At 41.7% G+C, this 12,224-nt stretch overlaps 1 protein-coding gene across 1 annotated transcript in view; it reads left to right on the top strand.

The window, feature by feature from the left end:
• The window catches only part of kank4 (KN motif and ankyrin repeat domains 4), a 40,543-nt gene that overhangs the window by 3,747 nt on the left and 24,572 nt on the right, over positions 1-12,224 (top strand). Inside the window, exons 2-4 of the mRNA XM_010786461.1 lie at positions 5,425-5,493; positions 5,899-9,462; positions 11,342-11,435. Coding sequence (XP_010784763.1) covers positions 5,475-5,493; positions 5,899-9,462; positions 11,342-11,435 — 3,677 coding nt within the window. The 5' untranslated portion in view covers positions 5,425-5,474. The remainder of the gene's footprint in view (positions 1-5,424; positions 5,494-5,898; positions 9,463-11,341; positions 11,436-12,224) is intronic.

Raw genomic sequence — 12,224 nt, 5'->3', positions numbered from 1 at the left:
AACTGACCTGTAATAAAACAGTATCCTCCTCTGAACAGCCCTGCGGGAGGGTTTAGCCAGTGTTTAATGAAGCTCATCGACAGAAGCTCCCAGTCATGTTCTCTCTGGGGTTCATAGCCAGATGTTGTGTAGCACAATTGGAACAATCTGGCTGCCTGTGAATGCAGACATTGTCATACTGGACTGGACTAGACTAGATCGTACTGGATTAGGACTGAAAGAAGAATTATAGATGATGAGAGGGGGCCAGACGGATCTAGAGTAGAGATGATTAAAGCCAAATTGGTCCACAAGCTGTATTATAGTAGAAGAGTGTCGTTGTAATGTAGACAGAGATAATCTTCGATTGGAGTGGGATGGAAGAGACTCTGCTCAAATGGCTCTTGTAGAGCAGAGGGATTGATCTGTTCCCGCCGAGCACCCACAGATCCTCGAGACATTTATCTGATATCTCAGTGCTTAGTCCGTCTTCATGTTCTCTATGTCAACAGTGTCCTTCATTCAATCTGCTACAGCAATCAGAAACTTTCCAGCTCCCAGTTGTCTTGTCATCAGAAATTCCTCTGAAATCGGAGTCAGTTAATAACAAATACCACAAATATGATGTTAACATTAACCTCCAGTAAAAAGTAACAAAATTGCACATAGTTACACAGTCTATCAATCTGTCTAAAGCTGAGCGTTAGTTACCATAAACAACTGGTCAAACCAGACTAACTAAATGTGTGACAGAAACGTGTATTGTATCAAGCAATGGTGCATTTAGTTGCTAATGAATTCCATTTACCTTTGTAGAAGTAATACTCTATAATGTCTTTCTTGCTGAGTTTAAAATGCCACAGGAAAAACTGCACTTTATGTCCGTGCTTCTATGAAGGTGTGCGCAAGTAGTTGTAATCCATAACATCAAATATGCACATTTATTGACTGACTGGCTTTTAACCATAATGCTTTCAAGATTAGATTGATTCAAACATGCTTACCGATAGCTTTTAAACCTTGCAAACTTGCCTCTTTTTGAAACAATTAATCTGGTGAGGAGTACAACTTAGAAACAAATGTGGAAAATAGGCTACTGATTATCCCTTAAATGTTTAAATCTCCTCAAATTGCTTTAAATGTTAATGAGGTACCTTTAAACACCCACATTAGATTGCAAAGTAATATTTCTGTGTGCTGGCCCATGGGATACAATCTTCTCTTGCTTTGTTGAAATTGCACTCCTGTAAGATTGTGCTGCAGTAGGCATTAACCGAAGATCCAGTACTTTACATTTGTGTCTGAAGCGGTGTCCCTGTGTTTGTCTGCAAAAGTGCTCTTGAGAATCTGTCTGTGTCTCTCTCAGGCTGAGAGTCTGCGTATAAAAGCTGGACACTTCTGTCTTCGTTCTCAAGGTAGTACATAGGTAAACAGAGATAGCTGGTCCCAGTCAGGGCTGTGATAACGACTTGAGACTGTGGTTATTGTTGCTTCACTGCCTGTTTCTCTCTCCCCCTGCTGCTGCTTTCACATAGCTAAAGAACACAATTACTATATCTACAGCCATTGTGCAGTGTGCAGTGTGTGTGTGTGTGTGTGTGTGTGTGTGTGTGTGTGTGTGTGTGTGTGTGTGTGTGTGTGTGTGTGTGTGTGTGTGTGTGTGTGTGTGTGTGTGTGCGTGCGTGCGAGAGATTGTAATGCAATCATGTGTTTTTTTTTTCTTTTTAATTAGATGAGTATGAGACAGAAAATGACTGAAAGAGTTGGATAAATTAACGGTAAAGCTGCTCTGCTTGTCTGAGATGTGAGTGAGTACAGCTGCCACTCCCATCTCTGCCTCATTTTCACTTTCTCACTCGCTTTCTCTCTCCCGACCGCCCACCTCCTGTCCCCTGCTTGCCATCTCAAATCTTATTTCCTGTTGGCCTGTCTTCTATCCATGCCTGCTCTGTGTCAGTGTATCAGACTAATTCAATATCCAGTGCACAGGCACACCAATGTAATGACCCATGACATTCAATTAACTCTTCCCCCTTTCCTGGGTTGGTTTGGTCAGCGGTTATTTGCTGCGTTTGCGTGTATGTACGGTGTGTGAATCGAGGAGTGGGTGCAAGTTTTAATTAGAAATAGCTTGGTAGCCATTGTACCCAAAATCTATATACCATAACATGCTGTGTTTGCAGAAATCGCAGTTTTCTCTGAGTGATTGTTGTGAGTTTTGGAAATATTACAACAACGTGGACCATTTATTTGAGTTCCCACATCTATACTTCAAAGAACCCCCCCCAAAAACGGTATACATTTGGTTGAGGTTTCCACGCTGATGGCAAATGAAAACTGTCTGTCAATATGAGCTTATTGACTATACTTTCATTATTCCTGTCTTCCGGGCTTCGCATTAGCAATGTCGTCGCCTCTCGACCAGCTGCCATGATTATTGGATTGGTGTTGAGTGATTACTGCATGTCATTTATGGGGTTATTATGTGCATGTGGCAGACTGTTCAAGACACATATATCAACATACTGCAAGCAATTGAAGCGCACACACACTGAGAAAAAAAGGTTCAGAGTGACTAAAATGATGCCGGCACACACACTCTTCCTACACACATACCCGTGGCTACCTTAGCCTTGTGTAGCCTGTATTTGGATAAGCTGAGCCTTTATGAGCTTTTGCTCAGTCATTATGACTGTAATCCAGAATGAATCATGCATCATCAGGGGCTTCCAATATTGAATCAATAGCCTAACATGGATCATTGACAACTTACTGTGCTGTTACAGCTAACACATACAAATGTGTGCTTTTTCATTGAATTGTTAACAGACTTATGCTATTGCTCATCATTTATGGAAAATGATCCATATAACAAATACATTACCAAATACAATAGGATTTTGTTGCCCTGAGGACTTTCATTAGTCAAAAAGCAATGAGTGATTTTAATTAAAAAGGAGGATACTTAAAAAAAAATTACATCACTGTGGGGAAGGTTAGTTCCGATGTTTTCTGGCAGTTCTTTCAAGTAACTTTTTTCCCACATCCTCCCTTCTGTCACTTACTTTGTACCCTCCTGCCAAACGGAAGCTTCACATATTCTCCGCTCTTTATCTATTCTTCCTTTTCTTCTCCCTGCCTTTATTTTTAAAGTTTCCCATGTTTCTGTTCCATTCACTCCAACTCTACCTCTGCCTCTCCGTTCTGGTAATGATCTAATTAAGAAGGGTTTTGTTGCCTGCCCCCTGTGTATAATTGCCAGTGGGGTCTGCCTGTACCTCACTCAGCAATTACATGCAGCATTCTTCTGCTCCCAGATCGGCTAATTAAGCCTTTAAGGACAGCAAGCCGGTTGTAGTCGCATTAATTGTCAGGAGGAGTCAGGAATGCTTATGCTCTCCTGACTCCAGGGGCTAATAGTGAATTGAAGTATGGTTACCATGGTTACAATCACATGGTGTCAGATTCTGTGCAAAGGCTGTCAGTCAGTTCATCTCTGTGTTTTTATACGTGTGTAGATATCTGTTCATCAGTAAAAGAGACAACATTTCAGCCCCAGGTCACCAGTTTGTTTCATTATTAGGGCTCTATCTATATTATAGACGGTATAGGGGCCAAGTACAGCTGGTCACAGTTCCTGTTTAAGCTGCTTGCTGGACTGGCTGTCATTTTGATTGATTGCATTGCCGGCTCATGCAATCCTTGCTTTGAAATAAACCTACTCAGCATTTACTGGAGCCGGTGTCGGGTCAGTTAAAAGTTTCTTTAGAAGAAAGAACTGAACTGATACACAGAAAATACCAAATGGTTTGTCCAGAGTCTTTATGCATTTGACATTTCTTTTGTATAACAAACGATTGTCTGGAATTTCATGTTCTGATTCTTTTGCCTCAATAAAACAGCCACTTCAACTGGAAAAAGTGTTCTAAAGACTGTTTTTTAACATATTCCCCCTAGAACTTTATCTTCTTTGACTTTTAAATTGATACCAAATAGGAAAGAAATTGAAAAATGACAGAGGAAACACTGTTACACATACCTGCACTGTGGCAACTATTTGCATCACAATAGAACATCAGTTATAATATAGTTAGCAACATCTAATTCAGGGGCATCCTAACAAATGATGCATTAAAGCATCCTTCTGTTGTGCTTGTTTCAATAAATATGCTGCACAATGAAATACTGTTGTATACCACCTTGGGAAATGTAAATGCTGATTAACATCTCACATCTTGAAGTTTGAATTCAATAATTTGTTAAACCAGAGCTTCTGTTCATTGTGCTATATGATTTCTTCATGGCAGACATTTGTCTCAAGTGACAACATTTGCATGGAAATTGCAAAAATAGTTTGTACCTATTTGCTTGAGTCTAAAAAATTATATTTTTCCCCCAGGGCTTAAGTGTTCATTTAAAATGGAACCGAGCTGTGCAACTCACTCAAATCTTGCTGTATTGACTTTTTTTTTTTAGATATATTGGATATTTTATTAGGAGGCTTTTCGAAAGTCCTCAAAGGTTTTCTCCCCTCTCTTAATTTTTTTTTTTTGACTCACTTAGTTCTACTTTTCAGTAAGCTTATTGTAAAAAAGAAAAAAAAGAAATGGGCAAGCAGCTCTGATTTCTGCTTCTCCAAGGGGAACAAATGAAACACAGTGGCTCCAGATGGAACGTGTTTCCTTTCTCTGGGCCTGTCCAGGGTTGTGTCGACAATTAAATATATTTTAAAGGTCTGGCTTAGCAAAGCAAATTAAATAAGGTTAATGGATACAATAGTGCTGCTTTTCCCCTCATTGTGCCATTAATATTTGCTGTTGTTTGGTATGATTTGTTGCTGAGACTGCAAAATAATTAACTGCATATTTACCTTTGTTGTAACACTTAATGTCATAGCTGCATATTAGCCATTCATTATAATGCTTTTCCTCTCCTCACTATAACAATTTGGGCAGTTAAAACTGGTGCCCTGATGTATACTTCATTGTATTATTTGCTGTGTGTTGTTGTGCCTTTAAAGTATTACAGGGTTAGTATTACATTTGACATAATGTTGCAGGGTTTACCTAAATACTGTTACATATCTCAACACATGTATTGTTGTGTACACGTATTTCACATATTCTGTACCCTTTTGTCCCTGGCAACCAAGCCTAGGCTGAAGTATGGTTTATGTGGCTTATTGAAAATCTTTACTCAAAGAGGCAAATGATTATGTGTTTTGTCTTTGAGTTAAATTTGGAGGCCAATTTATTTAAACAAAAATAAACATTCTGGCCATTTCAGGGTGCATTTTCAAGAGCCTTATCCAAAATGACCAGACAGACACTCTTACTTATTTCATTTGAAAAAAAAACAAGATGGCAGAATGATGACTTACAACAATAATGGATAGATTTGCTATATTTTACAACAATCTTTAACAAAGATTTCTGTTTTGTGTAGGCTGCCAGATCCAACCGTGGCATAGTCGATGACTGAGAACTCCTATTCCTATGATGGACAAGAAAAGTGGTGAGTTTTTAAACACACAATCCCCTTACATCCCCAAAATGTAACTTGCCATGTATTTTTCTGACCAAAAGCAGTGAAGGGTTTATTGGCTAAAGGTGATAACCGTCCAGCCTTATATTTTATGCCAAAGTTAACATATTGATTGTTTTGTTTTTACACAATCACAGCATAATCACTTCGCAGTAATTGATATGGTAATACATAATGAAGCAACAGTGTGCATCTCAGGACAGACTGTCTGAACAAGTGGGTGCAAAGGAGTAATAATGATTTGATATAGGCTCATTTCATCAAGCCATTGCACATTGCTTTCGCAAATCATAGTCGTGATGTTTCCATTATTGTTATTGTCAATTGTCTTATAGTAGGGGAAGGATTCTTCGATTAATTGTTAATTCCTTACAGCCAACGGCTTTCAGACCAAGGCCGGTGAGGGAGGTGTTCAGAGGAAGCAGCTGCCCTACTCGGTGGAAACTCCCTATGGCTTTCACCTTGACCTGGACTTCCTCAAGTATGTTGACGACATTGAAAAAGGCAACACCATCAAAAGGGTCCACATTCAGCGAAGGGTCAAGGGCCCAGCCAAATTCAGTACTCTGCCCAGAAATTTCAGCCTTCCTGGGCATGGAGCCAGGCCAACCCCCAGAGAAAAGGATAGCACATGGTCTGGGACGTCCACCCTTGGGCCCAAACCTAAATCACGGGTGACAGAGGTCCAACAGATCTATGACTTTAGAGCAAGTGAAGGGGGGAAATCCAGTCAGAGCAGCTGGGGGACAAGCAGTCAGGGAGCTGTCTATGTTTCAGAAAAGCCCAAAGAGGAATCAGGAGCTGGTATCCTGGCTGTTGAAGAAAAAACTGTCGGGTTTCAAAGTCGTCCTAATCTGCTCAGAGCATCAAGCATGCCTATCACTCTACAGCAGCGGAAAGGCTCGGATTCAAGCAGCCCAGACCGTAATGCGGGAACACCGGAAAGTGGCTCGACAGAAAACATGTTTCGAGCTTCACCGGACATAACAGACAGGCGGTCTCTTCCTCAGGATCGGGGAGGGCTTCACCAGCAGATCACAGTGGCACTGAAGCGGGTCAGAGAGCTGGAAGAGCAGGTCAAAACAATCCCTGAACTAAAGGCCCAGATCAGTTCACTGAGAAAAGAGAGGGAGGATCTTATGATTCAGATCCAAGCCCAGATCCAAGCCCAGGCCCAAGCCGAAGCCCAGGTTTCCACATCATCCTCTATAATAGCATCACATTCAGATTCTGGGACACACTTTCAGTCACAGGGACAAAGACCTACAGAAGGGCTCAACTTAGCTCTGAAGACTCAACCCACTGGAGGCTTAGGTGCTTCAGAGCGTTTGTCAACAAAGTTGGTCCCTGGGAAAGGGAAACATGGGGCTACAGAGAAAAATAAAGTCTTACAAAAGGAGGGAGAATTAAATCAGGAATCTTTGAAAAGTTCCTCAGCACATGTAGAAATCAGTGTGTTGTTAAAGCAACAATCACAGATACAAACACAACAGTCGGAAATATCATACAAACAAAAAGAGACATTCGAGAGTCCGATTAAGCATGCAGTGCAAAAGCTATCGCGGGATATTGCAGGACCAGAATTAACATCACTTAGAGTGGCTATAAAAGATGCAGAGACTAGCAGTATTGGCGATGGGGATGAAGCAAAAGGTGGACAACAGGAGGACGCAAACAGTATGCCGAATCTGCAGGAGAAGCTAATGATACTCGAGGCTAAACTTACTCAGGCTAGCCAAGACCTGGAGAGAACTAATACTCTTTTGAAAGAACAAATAGATGAGAACAAGGTAAAAGAGGAGAAAATACTACAACTGAGTGATGGAGTGAGAGTGGAGTTGTACAGTCCAGAAGCATACAGCATGCCAAGACGAGAAAGTATTGACACAGGGACAGAGACAGAAAAATTAGATTTTGCCAACCAAGAGACAGAGACAGAATTTCCTGGTACGGTAGATAAGGGGACAGATACAGATAGAATTTGTATTGCAATTTGTGTACCCCAACCAATGGCTGTAAGTATAGATCAAGGAACAGAGAGTATTCAAGTTGACACACCTGAACAGGTAGCAAAGATGGTGGCAGAAGCAGCTGCTGTGAGCCCACCAAGACCCAGAGCCAACAGCATCGAACGGGGCACAGTAACTGAAAGGATCGCTACTCAAGATCAGATGACTGAGACGCCTACAGCGGAAAGGGTAAACCAAGTCACAGAAACCGAGGGAGAGATAGAAACAGACCATCCACAGAGACCAAGGGCCAGCAGCGTAGAGAGGGGTACAGTGACAGAGAGAGTGGACACTGTCGACAGGGTGACCGAGACAGTGGAGGCACAAAGGACAGACCAGCAGACTGAGACAGAGATAGGAAGACGACAGGATAACAATCCATCCAGAGGTGCAGAAGCAGAAAGTCAAGTGAGAGAATGTGCAGGTAGTGAAAGAGTAGAATATGCAGACACTGTGGTCATTGAAAGAGTGGAAGACAAGGAAGCAAATGAAAGAAGAGACAGTGGAGACAGTGAAACTGTGGTAATGAAAGTTGTCACTGAGATTTCAATTACAGCTAAAGAAAGCACAGCTGAACAAATTCTAGTTCCGAAAATTGTTAGTGAGGATGAAGGAAGTAGCAATCCACCTGTTGCAGAAATAGAAAATACAGAATCCAAGATTGAAACGATTATGGCACAGAATGACTCAGAAATAAAGGAAATGGAGCCCCTAAATAATGAAGTAACAGAAATAATTAAAACACAACAGGTTGCACCGGAGATTGTAGAGGAGAAACAAATAAAAGAACATGTGATTGTGAGCGCAACAATCAAAGAAACTGAGGTCACTGACACGGTTGTAGCAGCAGCAGCTGAGAATGAAGCTGTAAAGGCAGTGGTTCCTGTCCGACCCCAGAGAGGCCGAAGGCCCTCAGCGGAGCAAGCACAGCCATCACCTCCATCACCTCCATCACCTCCATCACCTCCTCAACCTCAGGCTGCACCTGTTCGTCCCAGTAGAGGGTCCAGTGAAACTCTAGCCCAGGAGTCCCAGACAAATGATCCGCCCCAGGTGCAGGTACAGGGTACACCTCATATAGAGGCCCAAACCCCAATACAGCAATCTGAACAACAGGTAAAACAACAAGCCTCGTCTCTATCGCAGGTTGAGGACCAGAGCCCAGCAGAGAAGCCTCCTGGGGAGTCTAGTGAGAAGCAATCTGAATCACAACCTCAGATTGAGACTCAGGGCCCGTCTCCAGGCTCCACTGACGTACAAACCCATCCTAAAACCATTAAAACACAGCCTAAAACCTCTGCAGCTCGACGGGACACAAAAGAGCCAAAAGCACCAAGTGGATCAGGAGAAGCGCATACCCGTCCAACCCGCCAGGGGTCATCTACCGCCAAACCTCAGTCTCAGGGCTCTCGTAAAAGTTCCAGTGAGACTCAGCCCCCTCACAAAGATGTCAGCGAGACCCAATCACTACGTAGAGGCTCCAGCGAGACAGCTCAGCGTCGTAACTCAAGTGAAGCCCAGGCCTTACGTCGGGATGCTGGGGAGGCAGAGCCCTCTCGCAGAGGCTCCGGTGAGTCACCAACATCGCCTGCCGCTTTGGGCCATGTTGTAACCCGATTAACAGGGCTTCTGGGCGAGCAGTGGGCACAACTGGGGAGCAGCACTGGAACTCAACAGACGGCCAGCCAGCAGGAAAGCCCCAGCACACAGAAACAGACACCAGGGAAAAAAACAGAGGCAGCGAAGGGAGCAAAAACCAAGCCTGCGGGGAAGGCAGTCCCTGCAGCAACAACAGCGAAACCAGGAGGAAAGCCTGGTCCTTCCAAAATGAGCTCCATTCAAAGTCAACTGGTCAGCTCCCTCAGTGTCCTCTCTGCCTTCTACTCACCAGGCCAGAAAGCTGCTGCAGCCAGCAAACAGCAGGAACAAGGTAGGCCTGTGGTTCAGTTAGTAGCACATGGTTTATACTCTCTACACATTTGTTTATTTGTCTGTCTTAAACCTGCCTACCTATATGTAATCAACTCAATGAGCAGAATCAATTCCAAATTCCGTATTCACAGAAATTATCCTCTCCTTCTCTCTTTGCCACATAATACAGTATAACGTGTTCTTCAGATCAAGAAGTCTTAAATCTTTATTAAAGTGTACAACGCAGTAGCTTTGAGTCTTAATTTTCTCTCCATAAAAAAAAATACTCCAAAGAAACAGTCAAACATTGCCACAATGGTATGACAGATGTTATGGACTTTCACAATGTATGTATTTCTTGCACAGTAGAAGCACAAACTCGGAGGGAAGTACAAAAAAGCACTCTCAAATGGACACTGAAGCACATCAAAGCATCACTGTTCAGTTTCTGGCCCAGGAGCTGAAGAACAGAATCACTCTGCTATCGCACATATTTTATATTCAGAGTTCAATTTAAGTTCAATCTTGGGAATACAATATACAAAAGTGGTTTGAAGTAGATTTTGAGCAAGCATGACTAATTATGTTATAGTAATATATAGTAATAGAAGAAAACTCAGTGTTTAACTTTTTTTAAATATTAGAAAAATAAACTTCTATTGTTGTGTAGAGCATTCTGACTTATCCCAGTCACCAGAGAGACCTAAAGAGATTTGTATGAACAAGTTAAATATCTCAGCGTCTCTGACTAAAGGGATGTTAAACTACACCATTGTTTTATTTACAGTATTAGAGGATGGTAGGAGGATATATTAAAATGCAAAGTATGTTTTAAACTCTCCCTCCCACTGTGGCTATCTCCTCAGGGATACTGGATCTAAAAGCATTCTTCTTCCTAGATGGTGGTCTCAGCTAGTGGTTTCTGGCTCAAAGCCACATCCTTATGTCCTTGCATAAAACATTAAAGTGCCTCTGCATCATGTCTCGCTGTCAGGAACCACTAAGACAGCAATACCGGGCTTAAAGCCAAGGGGAGTCAGCAAAGGAGACCATGCAGCATCAATTACAGGGCAGTTGTACACATTAGTAGGCCTGCCAATGTCAAGGTGGTATGTTGTCATAATGGCCTATAATCATCACCTGTGAACATCGCCTTGATCGCCGAGGTGCTGAACGTTTAAAAGCCAAAATTACTCCAATAGCCAGTCAATCTGATGAAGTTAATGTACTTGAACAAGTTCTTCAGAGTCTTGTTTTCAGTATGTCTCACTTGCATAATCCTTAAAAACTTAATGAACTCACATTAAAACACATTTTGATCAGGTATTCTGCAAGAAAAGTTATTTTGCTTAATTGTATGGTACTGTTCTCTCAAGTTGGTTTTATTTTTGTCTTGTGTAGAGTCTAAAGATTGGCCCCAAGCTACAATCTATGCCAACACATGGAATCTACACGATTTGTTCAGCTACAGTTACTTGTACTGTAATTGCATCCAGAGGTTCTTTAATATCATCCAGCCTCAAAAATGTTACACATACATTGACACACTGCTTGTTTCTGTAAACAGGCCAACATGCGCAAACCATTATTGTCTGAAGTCTCATGAGCTACCAACATCAGATCACCTTTAGAAATTCTTATTTGATAGATAATGCCTTTATTTTGAATCTAGCAAAGGCAGATCTGAAAAATTATAATACGAGTCACTGACAAAAAAAAAATACCGTCTTTTGAAGTATGAGAACATCTTAATAATGATACAGAATATGAATGTTCGGTCATCTTGGGCACACACGTAGACAAGACACTAACACTAACATTCCACAAAGGCCTAATGAAGTGTACCAACCGCCCTCCCTCCCCTTTTCTTTCCATTTCTCTTTCCTCCTTTCCTCCAGGTCTAAAATCTATTATGAAGAAAAATGGTGTTGCTGACAAGCAGGGGAACAAGGGAGCCAAGAAAAACCTGAAGTTTGTTGGGGTGAATGGAGGGTAAAAACTTATTTTTAATCAGCGTCCAATCTCTAAGTTTGGCTCGTTTTCTCTGTGTGTGACAAAGTGTTTCTTCTGCCTTTTTTGTGTGTCCATGAATGTTTTTTTTTCTTTTCTACAGAATAATTCCCTCAGGTGTCTTTTATCAAAGTGGCTACATTCAGAATAACCAGTATATAGTGCAGTAATATAATTTAAGTATACACTTTTCTAAAAAGTCCTTTATAACAAGCTATATTATTGAGATGTATGTGCTTGACCTAAGACAGGCTGTGTCTCACACAGGCATCTGCTTCATGATGTCAGTTGTTAAAGCTAGCTTGAATACACACTTAACCTCACTGCTGCTTCCGGGAGTGTGAAGGTTTGTTTGTGTATGAAAAGGTGTTGTACATTGTGATGTTGTCAGTATTGATGATACCTCAGTTCTTGGTGCAAGCGTGCTTATGTCAGCGTTTGCTGATGCTGGATGCAGTGTGAGCATCCCCTCGTAAAAGCTGATGAATTCTAGGTAAGCAGGTAGTAGTGGTTGGAAGAACAAAGGTGTGTCTCAAAGCAGGGAGATTATTATTTATGGCAGCTTTGACAGTTAGCTGTCTGGTTTATAGTTATAACATGAAGCACATGGATACACACAAACACAGACATGCATTGATGGACTGTGTGAGGATTGACGGACAGGAGTTCGCTGGATGATTACCATAACCTTAAAGTGGACCTATCATGCTATATTTGAATAATATAGTGTAGGACCATACCTATATAAGGCATATTTATACTTTTTATTTT

Source organism: Notothenia coriiceps, unplaced genomic scaffold (genome assembly GCF_000735185.1).
Source record: "Notothenia coriiceps isolate Sejong01 unplaced genomic scaffold, NC01 NC01_scaffold00029195, whole genome shotgun sequence".
In the NCBI taxonomy this organism is placed as follows: Eukaryota; Metazoa; Chordata; class Actinopteri; order Perciformes; family Nototheniidae; genus Notothenia; species Notothenia coriiceps.
The sequence above is the reverse complement of the archived record's forward strand: the minus strand, read 5'-3'. Positions and strand labels throughout refer to the sequence as shown.